Source organism: Astatotilapia calliptera, chromosome 3 (genome assembly GCF_964374335.1).
Source record: "Astatotilapia calliptera chromosome 3, fAstCal68.1, whole genome shotgun sequence".
Lineage (NCBI taxonomy): Eukaryota > Metazoa > Chordata > Actinopteri > Cichliformes > Cichlidae > Astatotilapia > Astatotilapia calliptera.
Window position 1 is genome coordinate 54,807,526 of NC_137424.1, and position 20,881 is coordinate 54,828,406.

Genomic DNA, 20,881 nt, shown 5'->3' on the forward strand with positions numbered 1-20,881 from the left:
CATCCTCAGGAGCGTCCAGCAGATGTTGAAAGACCTCGGCCTCCTGAGGAAATACAGTCTGAATTGGCTTTCTTTATACAGACGCTGCGTGTCACTCGATGTGTCATGAGAGTGTCTCGTTCACAGAGTCTGACGAAAAGCCACAGGCTGATGTAACGGCAGATTTCTTTATTCCATATATTGATCACATATTTTAACAATTTCACTATAGCAATAGTAGAATCATGTTGTCACCAGTTGTATGCATGTAGAATGTTATCACAAGTGGGCCTCCTGTTTATTGCACCTTCACAGGGGGGCTATTGTAGAAAGTGGAACACATCCAGGCGCCACATTTAAGGGATATTTGACGGGTGCTTGTAATTTTTTCTTAATGGAGAAGCGGGATCAAGGATTAGCTGAAATGAAGATATTGTCATGGTCTCACCAGCTGATCCCGTATTGGGCAACATGTGTTTTTGTTGTTTTTGCTCTTTCTCCCTCTCTTTCTCTCTCTCTCTCTCCTCCAGGGGCAGTCTTGGGACCCAGGGCTTGTTTCTTTGTAAATATGTTTGTTGTCTGTGTGTTGTGTTTTGGGTAGTCTCCCTTCTTTTCGCCTCCCCTTGTGTGCTTTCGTTCGCTCTCCCGGATGTTTTGGACACAGCGCGACCTCTGCACTAATCCATCCAGAAAACTCACACTGACATGTATCACCAACTACTGCTGAAAATGTTAACAAAAAAATAAAATATAGAATTAAAAAAAACTTGACAAATGTAATGCAGAGCAAAGATAATGTTTGAAGTCCCAGTACGATGTGGAAAGGAATTTAATTTCTTTGTTACTGGCAAACCGGTTAGCCCTGTCTTCACTGCAAATTACTGTCAAACAGACAACCATGAAACATTTCCTCATACTACAACATGTCCCAGCCTACTATGACTTTCTTTTGTGCAGAGACGTTCTCACATTTATCATGCCGCTCTCTGCGCTGGTGTTGATGCTGCTGGTCTGCAGTGTTCAGGCTAATTTTTACAGTATAGTGGTGAACTACTATCCACGTGGCAATGTTTCAACAGGATCTTCCACTGTAAGTACACTTTCTCAAAAGACAAGTATATTTACTTTGTGAATTTTGAAGGTGTTTAAGTAAACACATCTTCACTGTAAATCTGCAGGGCATCCTTTATTACAAGTTGGGCTACAGCTCCTGCTTGTATAGTTTGCCCTACTCCATCGGTGGTCAGACACTTGTTTTAGACAAGGTCGACGAGGAGAGTATAGGAGAATGGTGCCAAACTGAAGGAGTCATCTCTCGGCTTTTTTCCAGCAACTCTATATTTTCAATTCCGTGAGTGCACACATACGCTGTACATAATTACACATGCATAAATATGTTTTTTGTTGTCTGAGGGGGAATGAACGTTAAAAAACCTCCTCTGAAAAGTCATTCATTTCTATCACAGGGTCTCTGGCATAGACTGGATCTTTGGCATCAAAAATGGCATCGTATCATTTAAAATTCAGGCTCTGGTGGAACTGAGGATCCGCTCTGACATCGGCAAAGCCAACACATCACCACAGACCACTATCATACCAGCTATCAGGTCAGCCCTGTTTGTGCCTCCATTCCTTTTTTAGTATTTATACACAGATACATGCATTCATACAATTTTATGTGTCACGTCTGGCACTTTCATTGCTTTTCACAGACTAATTTGCTTTAAGATGGAAAGTTTCACCATAGAGAAGGAGAAAGATAGAGAATGCTACAAGTGAAAATTAATCTTTGGTCCAAGTTAATTTTTGCAGTTGTGAAACTTTAACCATAAACCCAGAACAGCATCCAGGCTGTGGGTGTACTGAGCAGCTATCAAAATGAATAAAAAATTGTGTCAGATATTTCATGGAAATGAATGCAAATAATGGAAAATGAGTTTGTTTGGTTTTTTAACTTTCTTTCAGAGTTCCGTCAAACTGTCCAAGAAATTTGAGCCTGTTGATGTTTGATCCTGATGGAGACATAGTGAAATGCAGAAATGGAGATGCATCACTCTCAGAGTGTAGTCCCTGCACACCACCGTCTGTCCTCAGCCTTTCACCAGTAAGTAACAGCTATTTTTTTTTGTCACTGGAGACATGTTGGCTCCAGTGTCAGATTAACGAACTGACCTCCCAGCCCATTGTTCCTCACTGGGCTGGTTTCAGTCATTATGCAAATGTACTGTTTATAAGCTCGGAGAAACCTGCAGTCAGCTGAGACTGAAGAAGTCACTTGGATGAGTGACGAAACGCTACGTCCAGATGAACAGAATCAACTTTTGGAGATTTACTTACCTGGATGATTGAGCATGCATCAAGATGAGACATGTTGGCATAGACAACAATGCTTGTTCATCATGTCAGATCAATATATCTGGCAAAGACAAACAAAAAAAGCCTGCTTTTTGTTCATTTAGATAAGTGTAAATTATGTGAAATGTTGCTTTTTAGTAAGTAGGAAATATTTGTGCTATTTTGTCTTCATGGCCCAATTTTTGTCTTCTTGCAGTCCTCTTGTACTCTGTCATTCAGCCCCACAAACAGCAGTGATGAAGGTCCGTATGCGGTACAGCTGATGATAGAGGACTTTCCCAGACAGAACATAACGTTGACTCAAACCAACGGGACACAAACAATAATAACAACCAACGACGCTATCAGCAAAATGCCAGTTCAGTTTGTCGTGAGAGGTACAAATATTTTCTCCTGGCTCCTGCTTAATGGCCCTGTTATTTTGGCCTTTTGATTTTGGCCACCATGAAGCTAACGTTTACTTTATCCTTACTGCAAGAAACCCAGAATTTGTCAAGATTTAAACAACTTATCTTTACTTTACAACTTGGCTGCTTATGAACTTGGAAAAAGCTTTCGCTTGGCTACCTGTAGATGAGAAAAACAATCCTGGTGGACCAGTTAGAGTTTCTGTTCTTAAAAAAAAGTCTTTATTATTGTCATCACTGCTTTGTGTGTTGTTTCAGTGGATCCTGCAGTGCCATCGTGCACAGAGGGACTCTTTCTACCCATGTTCCTGCCTCCAACCCCAGCCCACAGAACCCAGCTCTACACCTACGTCAATCAGACTCTGGCTATCAGCATCAAGGCACAGACACTTAACTCCACGTAAGTAGATCTCTAAATATAGAATTAAAGGCTTTATTTGTTAAATTACCAATGATTAACACATCCTGCAGCACTGACAGTTTCTAAAATTAAAATGTAGCTTTAATGCGCAAATCAAACCTGTTTTTCATTTAATCAGATCATGAATCTTATCTTCTGAGTTGTGTAACTTTAGCACTTCTAACTGCGCTTCTACAGACAGGTTTGATAAGCCAGCAACCCAACCGGTTTTATACTGATGTTAGGATGTACTAGCACTAGGTTAAGCTAAGTCAATTAAAGAGAAACAAGAATAAAAATAAACATCTTTTAAGCCAAAACTGAACCATGTCACAGGTAAATACCTTTTTCTGTTTGAAGATGGGGAACTTTTGAGAAACTAACTTTTTTCTTGTTTTTGTTTTTTTTCTTAAAGGATCTCTGAGCTGCTGTTCAGCGCGCCGCACACAGTAACTCAAAATCAAACAGGCCCAGGACAGTTCACACTGACGTGGACACCATCTGATTCAGTAGCTGAACAAAGCCACCCCATTTGTTTTGTTGTCCAGGCAGTTTTAGGGTCAGTATCCTGTTTCATAAATATGATCCTATACAAAAACTATTGAAATTTACATTAAAAAAAGTGAAATGGAACAACTGTAATTTGCTGAATATGTTGCCCTTTTTTGTTCACTCATGATATGTGTCCAAACTGCATTCCTGTAAACCTTTTCACACTCTGACATTATAATTGTAGCATCAAAACAGTCACAAAGCAGACATAGCGAGAAACTGAAATTCACTGAAGACAGAACACATATGTTTTTTAAATACCTTTGAGGAATAACTCCATAACAGCAGACACCTGCGTAGGTGTGAAAAGATTGGTTTTGAAAGTAGAGCAGAAACAGATAAATACTGCAAAATGCAATGTTTTGTTGTTGTTTTTTTTTTGTTTTTTTTACCAAGAGCTGCCTCAGCAAGTTAAAGATTAAGGAAAAAGAGAAGAGAAAGAAGAGCAACATAATGAGTCCAGATATCATATATAGTCCAGCTGCAAAACAAAGCTTTTATTAGTGACAAGAACAGGAAGATCTAAGACTGGCCAAGTCAGTTTCCACATTTAAACCTTTAAGTACTAAATAGAATATCAGTTAATTTGACAAATTATAACTCATTTAATGCTAAAAATGTCATTATTCAGTCTGTGCAAACCAGTAGGACAACAAGTCCACAGCATCATACACATATCCCCTTAATAGGGCATATACACGTTATCTTTCCTTTCATAGCTGATTCATTATTTGGTGCACACTATTTTGTTAGTGTCTCATGATCATGACTGCTAAGGGTTGAAGGGTACTGAGGACACATTTTATCTGCTGAAATCCTGCTTCACCGGAAGAGCATTTCCAACAAAGATACTAAAGTTCAATGGTTTGTAGACTTGATGTTGTGACTGCATCAAAGGATTATATTTTTGTGTTTCTTATACTTGTAAAGTTACTGATGCTAATTATAAAAGGTAATCATAAGGTACTAATTTTTCTTGTTGTTTGACTTAAAATCAAAATAAATCAAATTGTAGCAAACTAAATATCTACAAGTTAAACTCTCTAAACATTAAAAAAGATCATTTAAACAGGTTACAACACTAAAACATTGAAAATATTTTTTTTTAATTTAAAACACAATTTAATAATGGCTCTATTGTACTGATTTATTTTCACAGTGCAGCCAAGTACCACTCTGAGCTTCGATGTGTCATTGTGACCGTTAGAAAAGGTGAGCAGTGCATTAACATCCACTACTAACAACTGCACAACTGATGCAGTTCATGAGTAACCGCCGTTTTGACTTTTTACAGCATTGCCAACTCCATCACCCAATACACCAGAGTGTGAGTATAAAAGCGTGGAGTGATGTTTAACACTCAAAGTTAGTCTTATTTGATAGATTTAGTGAATAAATAGAAAATAGCAGAAGAATAAAATCTCGTACTTGTGTTAAGGATGAGTCAAACCAAAAACCCAGAACTTGTTGATAGTTTCCCTCATTCCAGTGGAATCGCTGCATAATTGCTCTTTGCATAGTTCAACTTTGGTAAACATTTGCTCACTTTCAAACCACCCACTAACTGCAGAAATTTAATTTTCAGCTTCATCCACTAGAGGGCAGAGTGGCATTTAAACCACTAGCACTAGCAAGCTTAGCTAAAAGGCTACATGCACACACCTGGTAATTATTGATATGTATGTATGTATTGATATGTAAGAGACCAATAAAATATTAGAATTTCACCTCAAGCCAAACATAAAGTTCTTGGATAGGCTAGAACATGCAGAACTCTATATCCTTTAATTATTGATGCTGTAGACCAAAGTGTTTATTTGTACCAGGTTTAAAAATGTTAAATTTAATTCTGAAGTTTGGCTTCTGAACATGAAAGTCAATGGCCTCAAGTGCACATTGTAGTCAAGAACTTTGTTTATTACAACTACAAAGTAGACTTGATTGTGACTGCAAAGTGTTCTGCATTTCAGTGTTGAGCCCTGGAGTAAGATGACTTACTCCAGGGCTGCCAAATGAGCAAAAGTGACCTTGAGAAAACTCTTACAAAATTTATCTTAATTTCTCAGTACTCTTAATGGGAAAAACACTGTGAAATGATAAACAAAGTGACAGAAAATAAATAAAAACAAATATTGTAGAAAACTAATTGTATTAGTTTTACAAAACTATGTTTGAAAATACAAAAATGACCCATCTCTAATGACATGAACATAAAGTTGTAAAGGAAATGTTATGATTAGATAACTCAAACAAATCAAGTCAGAAAAACATTCTTGTTGGTTTAGAGACATTCTAACATTCTTTGTGTTTCTAGATGTTGCAGCGCTGAAAATGAAGTTTTCCTCGTCGATGGATTTATCTAAAATCAATACCAATGTCTTCCTAAATCAGGTCAGACTTATATCCAGTCAGAAACCAAATAAGCGTACCAGTGAACTACACCCCTGCACAGCAAAAATGCCAGTGTTGATTTTTCAGTGTTAGTAGATTTCAACAGAGTTCCGAGTTAGTTCAACACTTAATCGAGTTAAAATAACACATCGGGAGTTGATTCCTGAAAAGTGTAAGTGTAGATTTTAGTCGTTACTGCATTTTAACACTGTGGGTGTTAAATTAGACCACACCTTCATTTCCTGTGGAGCTTCGCAATCCAGAATCTTCGGTCGCCATTTTTTCTTGCTGATGCGGTAAGTTTTATTCGGTTAAATATTAAGTTTTAGATTGATGTTAGAACAAGTAACATGATAACTAGTAAAAGAAATAGTATTTATATCAAAATACATCATCTTTAAGTGTCATATTTGAATTTTAACTGTTTTTGTTAAGCTGGGCTACTGCTAGCTAGAACTCTGCAAAGTACCAGTTTCTTTCCTAATATTCATTTAGCATAATCTGGCTATTGGCAGACTGTAATGAATATTACATGTTAATATATTTCACAGTTTTTATTAAATGCCTTTTATTTATTTTCGAATTAAACTGCCAAAGCCTTAGGGTCAGTGGTCTCAAACTCGCGGCCCAGAGGCCACTCGTGGCCCAAAGGCCACTTGCGGCCCACGTCAGGTGAGGTGAAGAAGTATAATGCAATTTGGCCCTTAAAGTGACTTTTTTTGTCATTAGCCAAAAATGATTTAATATAAAGGCAATGAGGGCAGAGTGTTACCGGCCCTCATGGGTAGTGTAGTCCGTGCTGCGGGGAGAACGTGTGGAACTGCCCCTCCCGTTGTGTGTTTGAGCGCGAGAGAGGGAGAAAGTAAGAGCTGTTACCGATGAGAAATGGAAGAAGAGAGCATGTAAATATAATAATAACCACTGCCGCCAAAATGAGTGCCTGGTTGTAAGAAAGCTGTTAAGATTCGACTGTACACTGTGTTCGCTGACAGTAAAGCTACAAGCCCGACAACCCAGCGTATTGGCCAGAGGTGTCATTACCACGGTTCAGAGCCGCGGACCTGGCCGAGGTAACAAGAGAGTACAAACATGTGGAGGGATTGGCTTTGTTAGTTCAGTGAGAGTCAAAAACTAATGTGTACACTTATTTCTGCATTTTTATTTTGTTAAATATGAATAAAATTACAGCAGAAGTGCTGCAAAGTGTCTGACCAGAAAGAGAGGACCATTGTGTTAATTTGGTAGTTCAATTAAAGGCATCGGTTAGTTAAGAGGGAGAGGGGGGGATGCGTTCATATTTGCAGTTTTGTCTTGTTATACAATATTTGAAATTTAAAAACGAACAAACCAAACGCTACATTGTCAGGAATATTTGTGGGGAGGGTTTTTATCGCTTAAAATATATAAAAAATAATAAAATAGAAATATGGTTCCTACTAACCCCTGTGATAGTTGAGAGAATACTGTATTGCAGTCATGTTACACAGCTTGTACTACTTAAAAAATGGATCAAGGATGTTTTTCTTAACAAAATTAATTTTAACTCAGTCTAAAGGGACTAGACATGCTAGATATTTTGCAAAGAAATGGTGTTATATGCTGGACCTTATTTTACTCTTGGCAGGTGGTGATATGCTGGTTCCCGAGAAGAGATGAACTAATCAAAGTCAGCTTTTCAAGACAGCCCCAAGACTCTTCGCAACTTGTGTTCAAATGTGAGGCCGTTGTCAGGTGATAAATGCAAGGAAGAGGCACTCAACTGACATGAAACATGTCAAAGACAACATGAAGGTGACATTTCAACATAGGCAAAAAGTGGTTCAAGAACCTGCCATAGCTTCTACTGTCCTGGACCTTTTCCCAAGATTTCTGGATACACCTGGCTTGGTAAGGCATAAAATAATTTAATGACTGCTTTGTGGTTCCTTTGTTTGTTTTCTTGTTAATGTGTTGTTTCTGTTGTTACACTTTGTGTTTAAGATTGACCAAGACTTCACAATGCTGTTTTTTGGGGAGGAAGTGTCTGGTAAGTTCCTTGCAAAGTGGCCAACATTCTTCAAGCCAAGGATCATCAAAGATTGCAAAAATCTGTCCCAGAGTACAGAATTGGATGAGCTGCTCATTTCTGCACAGCGTTACTCTAACGAGGCTGGTAAGTGTAAGTTGGAAATGGTAGATTTTGCATGCCTTTACAGCATTTGCTTAATTCCCACAACACAATATATCACTCATTTCTGTATGGTATGAAAACAAGCTTACAAACATGTTAAACCTGAAATGACATTTAATGTAGTTTGAACACAAAAAAAGTTACATAATCTTACTATTGTTATGACTCGATATCTACTTCACTTGGTGGCCAGAAGATTTTAAGTCTCTAGAAATGAATTTTTATACCAAGGCGCTGGAAAACTGCCTTATTAGAAAAATTATCAGGTGTCTAAAATGTCATCATGGTATTACATAACGTGGAAAAATGACTGCTGTGGTCCTTTAAATGACAGTAATTGTGATGATCTTAATTTCTATTCTGTAGTTTGGGACTGCGAGGCGGCTGCCCTCTTTTGCTGCTTCACTTCACTCCATCATCTAAGGGAAGGACGTCTTCAAAGATTAGCACATCAGATGCTGCTCACCACCTAATGAAATTCATCAAGGTATGCTTTTTAGAATTGTATATTTCTCTTTTGATGAGAACAGATGCAAATTATCAACGGCTGATATTTTAAGATGGCAAGGTGATCCAACCTGCAGCAGATGTATCTATCCCAGACAAGCTTGGTGTTGCAGGACTGACATGTCATTGTTTCTATTAAAACTAAATGTACACATTGAAACAAAAATAATTGTGCGCGCGGAGTGAAACATTTTAATATTGTCATAATTTCAAACAGCAATGCCTCAACATCAGATTATCAATTTTGTTTAATGTGAATCACTTGGTTTCTTTCTCTCCCTCAGGTGGGAGGTAGCACAGAGGCTTTTCTTAAGGCTGGCCCCACTCAGCCATTCGTCCTGTGGGTTGGAGAAAGAAAGAACATCATCCAAAGTTTCTACCCAAAGTTTCTACATTGTCCTAGATCAAAAGGTCATTCCCTGTGTGACACAGATGGGAGATGCAGGTTTTGACAAGGCAAAACTTTTCAAGGCACATTTTTTAATTTGCCGTGTCCTTTGATAAGGCATTGGACAACTTCTACACATTCATCCAGACCATCAAGTGTATGGCATTGATGTTGGCAGCGTGAAGGACAGTCCTCGGGTCAATGAAACGAGGAAGTCTTCACTGTACGGTTTAAAGATATCCACTATTCAGCACTTTGACTGGAAATGTTCATCTGTTACATTTGCAAGATACACCACACAAGTTGCTCAGTGTTATTTAGACATTTGAAGTTCCAGCATGGTTTGTACCCAGGAAAGTTTTTACGTTTGACCTGTGGAGAGCCTGGATGTTCATTTATCTTTCACACGTACTCTGGTTACAAGCGGCACTTATTCCGAGCACATGGAGACTGCGTTCACTCTGAGGTCATCAACAATTTTGAGCCTGTACCTAACGATGGAACCTCTGTTTCACAGCCTGTAAATGTGGCTCATCCCATGACAATAACTACACCGGTTCCAGTTGAAAAAAGGCAAATACTGAACATGTGCAGCTCTGTTATTGCTCAAGTACAATCATCAGGAGTTCCTGAAAGTACTGTACAGTTAGTTGGTTCATTGGAGGAACTGGTTAATGACATCCATGCACATGCAAAACAATCTGTTGTCGACTGTTTGTCAACTGATACATCAAGAGAAACCTTAGAAAAAGTTGAGGATTGCTTTGATCAGCTTGAAAATCCATTTTCATGTCTTAACACAGAATCTAAAAGGATAAGATATTTTGAGCAAAAATGGAAAATAGTTGAACCCATAGAGCATGTTCTTGGTGTGCGTTTTGATGTACGCAAAGATAGAACAACAGGGACATACAGGCAAGTTCCTGTCAATGATAAATTCATGTACGTTCCTATCATGGGATCCCTTTCATCTATGTTTCGAAACAGTGAACTTTGTAGCAGTTTCCAGAAAAAAAAACTAAACATGGAGGGATTGTACAGAGATTTAAATGACGGCTCCTACTTCAAAAATCACAGTTTATTCTCACAACAAGAACATGCTCTCCAGATCCAGCTCTACTATGACGATTTTGAAACTGCTAATCCTTTAGGCTCAAAAAAGGGGGTGCACAAACTTGGTTGTATTTATTTTGTTTTGAGAAATTTGCCACCAGAGTTAAATTCTGTGGTGATGAACATTCATCTTGTAGCCCTTTTTCATTCAGAAGACTTAAAAAAATATGGGTTTGATCCTATCCTAAAGCCACTTGTTGATGATCTAAAGATTTTAGAGACTGAAGGAATGCAAGTGCCCTTTTCAGCCACACCTGTGAGAGGTTCGCTTTTTCAGATTACAGGTGACAACTTGGCTTTACATAGCATTTTTGGTTTTGTTGAATCATTTAGTGCAAACTATTGTTGTAGATTTTGTTTAACTGATAAGACAGAGTTGCAGTCAGTTTTTAGTGAAGATCATGTAGGCTTAACACTGCGTTCCAAAGAACTTCATTACAAACACTGTGGTGCCATTCAACAAAATCCTGCTTTGGGCTCAACATTTGGTGTAAAAAGAAATTGTTTACTCAATTCACTTCGGCTGTTCCATATTTCAGACAACTATGCTGTAGACATAATGCATGATCTACTAGAGGGAGTGGTGCAGTATGAGTTAAAGCTTGTGTTTCAGTACTTGATTAAGACCTCTTTGATATCCTTGAATTCATTGTCACAGAGAATTATAAGCTTTAACTACGGATATGCACAGAGAAGGAACAGGCCAGGTGGGCTAAAACTGGATGACAACAGCAAAGATCTTGGGCTTAATGCTGTGCAGTCATGGTGTCTTTTGCGGAATAGCCCATTGATTTTTGGAGATATCGTTTGCAGAAATGATGGACATTGGAACTTGCTACTTTTGTTAGTTCAAATTGTGAACATTGTTTTTTCACCCATTATAACTCATGGCATGACTTGCTATTTGAAACATCTGATTGCCGATCATCACAAGGCTTTCAAATCTCTCTTTCCAGAACGGAATTTGATTCCAAAGCACCACCTAATGATCCATTACCCACGCTGCATTAGAAAAATTGGGCCACTCATACATATGTGGTGCATGAGATTTGAAGCAAAGCACAAGTTCTTCAAAAGATCTGTAAAGAACTTTAAAAATATCACAAAAACACTAGTAAAAAAACATCAGAATCAATTAGCCTTTCATTTTGAAAATTTTTATTTTAAAAGATTACAGTTCGGCCCCATTAATGAAGTCTTGGCCAGCAGCTTAAAAGGCAGTGAAGCACTGAATAAAATGTTTGATGTTTCTTCTATTGTTTCTACAACTTCCTGGGTCAAAAGTTATGGTACAGAATATCAAGTTGCGATGTATGTTTGTTCTGGTGTTGAAAATGAGATGCCTTTGTTCAGTAAGATTGTCAGTATAATTGTTAGCGATTTCAATACTTATCTTCTAACTTGTAAGGTCTCAACAGTATATTTCAATGATCACTTAAATGCATTTGTTATTGAGGATGGATTAGATGTCTTTGCACTGATCTCTGTAGATGATCTGGTGTACTATAGACCTTATGATAGGCAATTTTCAAATGGCACTGATGACAAAATGTACATTGTCCCATACTGTAATTTTGTATGACTTGTTTACTTGTGGTGTATCTGAATACAAAGTATTTTGGAACGTTAATGTCTTGTATTTCTTTGTAATGGGTGGATGTTGGGGGTTAATTGTAGCAGTAGAGATATCAGAGATTAATGGGAGTTTATTGTAATCTGGTGGTATTAATGATTTGACTGACACTAGTGTTAGTGTTAGAAAATTAACACTATTCAGAGTTGAATTTTTTAACACCAGGGCTAGTGTAAAGTACCACCAACACTATTCGGTGTTAATTTTTAACACTTAACACCAGTGTAGAATATTTTTGACACTGGTCAGTGTTACTCAGTGTTAATTTTTAACTCTGTGCAGTGTTAAAATAACACTAGCTCGTTGTTAAAAATATAACACTTTGAAAAGTGTTAATTTAACACTCAAAAGAGTGGACACATATAGACACTTTTCTAGTGTTAAATTTAACACTCACAGTGTCAATTTTACACTGGCGATTTTGCTGTGTGCAGTTGTAGACATTACGATAGAAACAGCTTCTGTGAGTGATTACAGAAAAAAAAGTTCAGATCACAGTGTGTGTCTGAACTTTTGTCTACGTTTGTTTTGTTTTGTTTGCCTTCACTTGCTGTTTTTTGGCATTCAGGCAGCACAAACACTTTGAGTTGAAATATCAAATTCAGTATTTTTAAATTTGTTAAAATTTCTGTAGAGAGGAGCAGGACTGTGAACTGTAATAATTACATAATTACCATCAGAATTACCTGTGGAATTATTGCATGGCTAAACTGAGCCATGTCCTAACTGACTTCCTGCAGCACAAATGTTTAGGAAATGTGGTGTATTCATGTATACAGTGACTAACAATTGTATTAGACCACCAGTCATAAAACCAAGAAAACAAAATGTGTTTAAAATTAATATTGCTATTCATTAAGCAAATCGGGATTGATATTTTTCAATTCCAACTTCTCTGAGAAATCTGAAATTAATCAAGCATGAAAATCAACAATGAAAACTAATTGGTCTCCTCATGAATGCAAGTAATTAATTGAAATGTAGGATCTTAATCCCAAAAATTAAATGTCTTTGCTTTGTTCTTCAGCTTTATATATGCATATGTATCTAGGACTGATAACTGTTCTTAGATAAAACAGTTAGCAGAACTATAAAGTAGCATCTAAATGTGAAAGAATCAGAGGGAGAATCTAGCTTTACATCTTTTAGACTTTCACCTGTTTATGCTCAAGAATTAAGAAAACCTGAATTGTTCACTCAAGATATACATTACAAAATATACATTTTCTCAGTGTAAAATAGTAAAACTGTTTTGTAGATGAATTGTTTCTCAATCCACTTTCCAAAGAAAAACCACACCTGAGAGTGTGGTGATGTTTTCTCACTGTTCCTTCTTCCTCCTCAGATTAAACAGAAACTGCAGTCATACGGACTACCTGATGACATCAGTCTGCGCCTCATAAGCAGTGTGCCACAGATTGGTGTAACTGTGTCCTCTAATTCTACAACATGAACCTGAAGTCCTGCGTCTGCATGCTCTTTCTTCACTGTGTATTTACTAGTTCAAGACTTTTATGTGGAAAGATAATAAAAAATATTACTTATAACAGATATTTTTGCACTAAACAGGTCTGTCATATAACATTCTTTATAATATTAAATTTTTAAAGGGATCTTTCAAGGTTGAAATTTATGTTTACTATTGATTAATCCTTCTTTGTTCTTTCTTCCAATATCCTTGTCTGGTGGGCTGTGTTCTGTATGCAAGTGGTCGTGGAGGATTTTTTTAATCATATTTTTTACATGAGTGTAAGGTTTGTAAACTGGTTTTGGGTGAATCAGTTTCTTATACAGTCGTGTTTATTTGTTTGGCTTTAGAAAGCTGTTCTTCGAAGTCATAGCAGCCAGTGGCTGGAATGAAAAAACAAACAAAAAAACAATCTCAGTCACATTTCTGACTTCAAATTATTTTTCCTACAAATTAAATCAAACGTTTTCTTGTTTTCTAAAACATAGACTTAACATCTGACTTAGGATCACTGATGACTTAGACCTCACAGAGTTAAGAAAAACAGTTTTTGCATCCATTTCTTTTTAGCAAAAATTTTATTTTTCTTTTACCAGGTGAAAAAACATCAGAAAAGAGGAACTACAAACACCAAATATGCTTAACTTTCTGCAGAGAAGTGTCTATGTTTGTGTTTATCGATTTCAGAAACTTTATTAAGCCCAGAAGCAACAAGTTCGGTCAGTTAACATCATTTTGCTTTAACCTCCTAGGACCTGGCATCCACACATGACATTTTGGGTTATTTAGACCAAAATACTCAATTTTGCTCAGCAAGGTCCTGATATCCACTTACTAGGACATCATATTGCTACTGTTCTATCAAAATTTTAAACGAATATCGTTATATGTGGCTCCCATTTTTCAACTTCAATTTAAAAATCCTGCTGCAATGCAAATTAGCCAAACCGTAAGATGTAAGGATATCTGGTAGACCAAGCAGTCTGCCTAGACTGCAAGACTAGGTTGATGAGCCTGCACTGCCAGAATTCATACATAATTTTCAGAAAAATCAAAGGATTGATTTTAAGTGTGCATGCTCTACCAAAAATAGTGCTTTGTTGTATATCTGACGGACGAAAGCTAAACTATTCCCACACCACTGAAGTTGCAGCATTTTTACAAACCAATTTTGGTTCATCCGTTTCATTCAACGATCCACTTTCATCCTCCTCATTCTCTGTCGGCGGCACTTTTTTCCCGCCATGTGCGTATGAAAACAAAGGCATTGCACATGCGCGTTTTATCCATATTCTATCGTGATATTTCATTTTCTTATTGTTGCCCGACATTATATTGGTATTACTGTGAACGGTATGATATGGCCCTACTGGCTACGGATACCAACTACAGAACGACGAAGATGTCAGCCACCTCCTGTACATGGATGACATCAAGCTGTATGCCAAGAGTGATCGAGACAGACCTAGACCCGGTTTGTAGAGTACGCTTGGGGAGTGTGATCGTGTGTACAGCGTCTCTTTATGTATGTCTCCACGTTGGTTGAGTGTGGAGTAAGTGCATATGAGAGCATGAGGGTGGGAATGGATGTTTGTATCTGTGTGTGCCTGTATGTCTGTGTCTATATGTCAGGTTGGGTGTCAGGCACCACCTCTCTGGGGACATCTCAGGCCCTCCAAGGTTTGGAGGCCTATCTCCACCCACCACCACTTCCCCTGCCAGTGGCGGACCCCCTCAGACATCGGTGCGTTGGTGGTTCTTTGTGTCTGGGGGTGGGCGTCCAGGTACACACCGGCTCACTCCTTGGCGGCCGCTTGTCGGGGCCTGGGGCCTGGGGCTCGCTCGGGCCCCTTTGGAGGTGGGGTGCCCCCGGCCTCTCGGCCTGGGGCTCGGTCACTCAGGCACAGCTGGGGGCCGGCGGAGCTCACGGGCGCGTCACTGCAACTCCCCCTGACTTCTGCTCCGCGGCTGCTGGGCGAGCCCTCATCTGGGACTCTCCTCAGCTCTTACTGGAACAGTGGCGCGGCTGCCCCTCTGTTGGTCTTCCATGGTCTCTTGTGTTCTGGGGGCCTCTGGATGTCTGGAGTTTTGATCTCCTCCATACCTGCTTCACACCCTGGAGGACGGGGCAGTGGCCCCCCCACACTCCCTAGCAGATCATTACATGGAGAAACCTTTGGAATGCAAGCATGCTGATCCACACAGGTATGCACACATGGGTATTCACAGACGCGGACTAAAGCTTTCTTGGCTTTAAGACATGCATGCGCTCAAAGCACACTGTGCGCTGTCTATCTTGCGTGCTGCACAATATCGTTTATTATTTAGTAAATATTGATATCTATGACTAGCTAGTTTATTGTGATGGTGCTTTGTTTTCTCTATTATTATGTTGCTCTTTGTTGTTTGCTGTCTCCTCTGTTTGTTTTTTTTGTTTGTTTTTTTTTTTTCTCCATACAGGTGACCCAGGAGTTCTTTTTTTTTTTTTTTCTCTCTCTTCCCCCCCTTCTCACCGTCTCTTCTCCCCTTTGGTTTTCTTTCTTTCTCTCCCCCTCTTTCTCTCATTCATTCCCCCTGTCCTATTTATTAAAAAAAAAAAAAAAAAAAATGACAAAGGATGAACTGAAGCTCTGCCATCACGTAATGTTGCATACTGCTGTTTCTGATGTCATTTAAGAAAAAAAAAAAAAAAAAAAAAAAAAAAGAACAGTTTCCCGTCTCCAATCTCTGTTTTCTGCATTATTCATTCGCTTATTACCCACCAGTCTACCGTTGATTACAGCGCTGTCGGCTGCTGTCTTTTTCTTTTATTTTTCTTTTTTTCACTTAAATGACCTCGGACAAGAAAGCCTATTTTTTTCTGCTGTTAAATACTGAAGAAATTTAAACTTTTTAAAATTATGCAAAATTGCAGAATATTTTTAAGGTTATCTGCTATAAAAAGCCAGGCCAGAAAAATCTCCTTCATGTTTTTCTTTGTTTTATTCTCAGTTACTTTGACACAAAAGCATCTGCTGTGATGTTCACAATTCTGATGAAGTCAGTACTGATAAATGATCAGAATTATAATATTTCTGACTGTCTGAGGCTAAATTGAATCGAATCGAAATCAAATGGATTATAGAAATCAGTGATGATACGCAGCCCTAGTGAGCAGCCTAGGCCCAACAGAAGTGGATGTAGCTGTGGGTAATAAGAAAAGATGAAAAGAACTGTTGATAACTTTTTGTTAAGTTAAGGCCTGATCCTTCTGAAATTCATAGCCAGCTCTCACACGGTGCCATCAATCTTTGAACGTTGAAAAAGCACAGTGTATCCAGAAAACACATTATATGCTGCAATAAATGCACTGCCCAAGTGTCCCCTCTCCCCACGGCCTTTCAGCAGCATGCAACAGCAAACAGGTCGTCAGAGGAGACCGAGATGATGATTAAGTTTAACATTTTCTACAATATTGACAAAGACCTACCATAGAACCAAGTCCGCCAGAGCTTATATTATATTTTTACATGCTGTGGAGCCATTTTTGGGAGCATTTCAAGTTGCTATACATCAATACAACCATTATAGCCCAGATTTTAATAATATGTATTCATTAAGTGCATAGTAATTACATAAATTGCAAAAAAGTGCAATAAACTACAAAAAAATTGAAAATCGTTTTTGCTTTTTTAACATATATTTCTAGTTAGAGAAATTTAAGAGGCTTATCCCTCAAAACTGTAAATACAAAAAAGTTGCACAAAATAGTTTCCCACCACAGGAAATTTATTTTGAGTTTCTTCATAGTTTTATTTTTGAAATACACCAATTTTTATACACTGCAGGAAAAACAAAAATAAATATTATACTGCAAATTTGCAAAAAAGCAGCATATGCATCAAAATAAACTATTTCCAGCAGTGCAATATGAGTCCTAAGCATCCCAGAAACGACACAGAAAGTCATAAAGTCAAAGATAACTTTTAAAAAGACCAGTATAGGCCCTGAGGCCCTGATGGTAAAAAAGACTACATTTCCGCGAAAATGACGTCACTTCCAGTTTCGGGCAGGTAATGGCGGAAATGCAAAAGTTCGCGCTGACGTCTATTCCAACATAGGAAGTGTTATGAACAGCTGATTGGATCGGCAAAGCGTGTTTCTGGAATATTATGTTTTTGTTCCTGCAAGCGCTTTTTATGCAGTTTTTGCAAAGCTTTATGTGGAAGGAAACCGTGACCTAGGACAAGCTGATGGCATAAGATGTAAGTACAACTCCTTCGGTTTCATCTGCAAAAAAATTTTTTGCGCTAGCTTACGTGGTTGCAGTTCTACCGGGATTTAAAAATAGTTACGCAAAACAGAGCGTGCCCGCTCCGATCGGCTCTAAAGGGTTAATAATTTAGAAATGAATATTGTCTGTATGGACTGCAATTCCCCCCCCAAAAAAAGTGCACGTGTAAAACTGCGGTATTAAGCGATGTGGTTGAAAAATTTGAGTGCGCCTAACTTTTGTGCGAGTTAGGCGCACCAGTGCGCCCATGGCAAAAAGTTAGTCTAGAGCAAGTACCTGCAGAGGGTCAGGCAAGTCCTGAGGATTCAGCTGAACGGTAACAACAAGATCCGGGCCATCAACACCTACGCCCTAAAAGTGATCAGGTACCCTGCCGGGATAATAAGCTGGCCAAAGAAGGAGATAGAAGCCACTGACATCAAGACACGGAAGCTCCTTACCATGCATGCAGGGTTTCACCCCAAGTCCAGCACCCTGAGGCTGTACGCTATGCGGAAGAAAGAAGGCCGGGGACTGGTGAGTGTCAGCACCACAGTCCAGGATGAGACAACGAACATCCACGAATACATCACGAAGATGGCCCCAAATGACAGCATGCTCAGTGAATACCTCAGGCAGCAGAAACCCAAGAAAGAGGAGGGAGACGAGGAACCATCATGGAAGGACAGGCCCCTGCACGGTATGTACCACCGGCAGATAGAGGAGGTGGCTGATATCCAGAAATCCTACCAGTGGCTGGACAAAGCTGGACTGAAAGACAGCACAGAGGCACTAAACATGGCAGCACCAGAACAAGCTCTGAGTACAAGATCCATAGAGGCTGGGGTCTATCACACCAGGCAAGACCCCAGGTGCAGGCTGTGTAAAGATGCCCCAGAGACAATCCAGCACATAACAGCAGGGTGCAAGATGCCAGCATAGTATACAGGAAAATTTGTGCCAAGTATAACCTGAAGTCCCAGGGTCAAAATGGGAGATGCCCCCAAGGATGGTGGAGAATGACTGAGCTAAGATCCTGTGGGACTTCCAGATACAGACGGACAAAATGGTGGTGGGTAACTAACCAGACATAGTGGTGGTAGACAAACAGAAGAAGACGGCCGTAGTGATCGATGTAGCGGTTCTGAATGACAGTAACATCAGGAAGAAGGAACACAATAAGCTTAAGAAATACCAAGGGCTCAGAGAAGAGCTCAAGAAAATGTGGAGAGTGAAGGTAACAGTGGTCCCAGGCTAGGCGAGTGGCTCCCCAGATCCCGGGACCAACATCTGAGATCTCTGTCCAGAAGAGCGCAGTCCTGGGAACAGCTAAGATACTGCGCAGGACCCTCAAGCTCCCAGGCCTCTGGTAGAGGACCAAAGCTTGAAGGATTGACCGCCCACAGATGCAAGCAGGGAATTTATAAGTGGTACTATGTTGTGTGTCATAATGTTTATATTCAGATCTACTTTTTAATTAAAAAATATATAACAAGCAAAAATGAACTGTAGATGTTTGTTCAGATTTCATAATTACAAACACTGATTTGCCACCTCTGTTATACTCTGTTCCATCCTGTTATGTTCAATTCCACCCTGTTTGGAAAAACTTTTTTTTTTTTAAATAATTGAGCAGAATCAGAAATCTTCTGAAACTTGTTGTGCCATGTTGAGAACTCAGGAACATTAAAATGCACAAATATGTATATGTTTTTAAGACTGCAAGTATTTTCAATGTCCTCAGAAAAAAAAAAGTGTTAAAAACAAATTGTTTTTTGCATAACACAGACCTATAGTATTTGTAATTAAATTACTGTACCTGTTTCGGTTTCAAGTATAAAACATTATATTAACAAAAGGGACATACTCTGCCAAGAAAAAGTCACAATTGATCAATATTTACATGTTTAACTATTTCTGGTCTATATGTAAATGCCCCTAACAGGATGGAACACATTCAGAGGCGATGTTTAAGAGAACTACCTGTAACTACTATTATATCTATCCCTGAGCTTGATCATAATGGATTTCATACAGGGAGTGCAGAATTATTAGGCAAATGAGTATTTTGTCCACATCATCCTCTTCATGCATGTTGTCTTACTCCAAGCTGTATAGGCTCGAAAGCCTACTACCAATTAAGCATATTAGGTGATGTGCATCTCTGTAATGAGAAGGGGTGTGGTCTAATGACATCAACACCCTATATCAGGTGTGCATAATTATTAGGCAACTTCCTTTTCATTGGCAAAATAGGTCAAAAGAAGGACTTGACAGGCTCAGAAAAGTCAAAAATAGTGAGATATCTTGCAGAGGGATGCAGCAGTCTCAAAATTGCAAAGCTTCTGAAGCGTGATCATCGAACAATCAAGCGTTTCATTCAAAATCGTCAACAGGGTCGCAAGAAGCGTGTGGAAAAACCAAGGCGCAAAATAACTGCCCATGAACTGAGAAAAGTCAAGCGTGCAGCTGCCAAGATGCCATATTTCAGAGCTGCAACATCACTGGAGTGCCCAAAAGCACAAGGTGTGCAATACTCAGAGACATGGCCAAGGTAAGAAAGGCTGAAAGACGACCACCACTGAACAAGACACACAAGCTGAAACGTCAAGACTGGGCCAAAAATATCTCAAGACTGGTTTTTCTAAGGTTTTATGGACTGATGAAATGAGAGTGAGTCTTGATGGGCCAGATGGATGGGCCCGTGGCTGGATTGGTAAAGGGCAGAGAGCTCCAGTCCGACTCAGACGCCAGCAAAGTGGAGGTGGAGTACTGGTTTGGGCTGGTATCATCAAAGATGAGCTTGTGGGGCCTTTTCGGGTTGAGGATGGAGTCAAGCTCAACTCCCAGTCCTACTGGCAGTTTCTGGAAGACACCTTCTTCAAGCAGTGGTACAGGAAGAAGTCTGCATCCTTCAAGAAAAACATGATTTTCATGCAGGACAATGCTCCATCACACGCGTCCAAGTACTCCACAGCGTGGCTGGCAAGAAAGGGTATAAAAGAAGAAAAACTAATGACATGGCCACCTTGTTCACCTGATCTGAACCCCATTGAGAACCTGTGGTCCATCATCAAATGTGAGATTTACAAGGAGGGAAAACAGTACACCTCTCTGAACAGTGTCTGGGAGGCTGTGGTTGCTGCTGCACGCAATGTTGATGGTGAACAGATCAAAACACTGGCAGAATCCATGGATGGCAGGCTTTTGAGTGTCCTTGCAAAGAAAGGTGGCTATATTGGTCGCTGATTTGTTTTTGTTTTGTT

At 39.1% G+C, this 20,881-nt stretch overlaps 1 protein-coding gene and 1 long non-coding RNA gene across 4 annotated transcripts; both read left to right on the plus strand.

Moving 5' to 3' along the window:
* Positions 1-451: 451 nt before the first annotated feature.
* LOC113014404 (uncharacterized) lies at positions 452-13,508 on the plus strand. 2 transcript variants are annotated; one of them, XM_080292395.1, is made up of 11 exons: positions 457-1,069; positions 1,158-1,330; positions 1,446-1,586; positions 1,945-2,083; positions 2,531-2,711; positions 3,000-3,141; positions 3,557-3,700; positions 4,853-4,905; positions 4,988-5,020; positions 6,008-6,084; positions 13,241-13,508. In XM_080292395.1, exons 1-11 carry the CDS (start codon positions 878-880, stop codon positions 13,346-13,348), a joined length of 1,383 nt encoding a protein of 460 aa, XP_080148521.1. In that variant the 5' UTR covers positions 457-877; the 3' UTR covers positions 13,349-13,508. The 2 variants fall into 2 exon arrangements, with proteins under 2 accessions (XP_080148528.1, XP_080148521.1); XM_080292402.1 differs by lacking the exon at positions 4,988-5,020 and having other exon boundaries at positions 452-1,069.
* LOC113019411 (uncharacterized) lies at positions 6,138-11,892 on the plus strand. Of its 2 annotated transcripts, XR_013903085.1 has the most exons (5): positions 6,138-6,380; positions 7,709-7,971; positions 8,065-8,236; positions 8,621-8,741; positions 9,046-11,892. It is a non-coding gene; the product is annotated as an uncharacterized LOC113019411 (long non-coding RNA). The 2 variants fall into 2 exon arrangements; XR_013903084.1 differs by having other exon boundaries at positions 6,138-7,971.
* Positions 13,509-20,881: the final 7,373 nt, after the last annotated feature.

Excerpts from the sequence above, each read along its gene's own strand:
- LOC113014404 (XM_080292395.1), top strand. The coding sequence starts at position 878 with ATGAAACATTTCCTCATACTACAACATGTCCCAGCCTACTATGACTTT. Across the intron at positions 5,021-6,007 it reads ATCACCCAATACACCAGAGT|ATGTTGCAGCGCTGAAAATG; the intron begins GTGAGTATAAAA and ends TTGTGTTTCTAG. Across the intron at positions 6,085-13,240 it reads CCAATGTCTTCCTAAATCAG|ATTAAACAGAAACTGCAGTC; the intron begins GTCAGACTTATA and ends CTTCCTCCTCAG.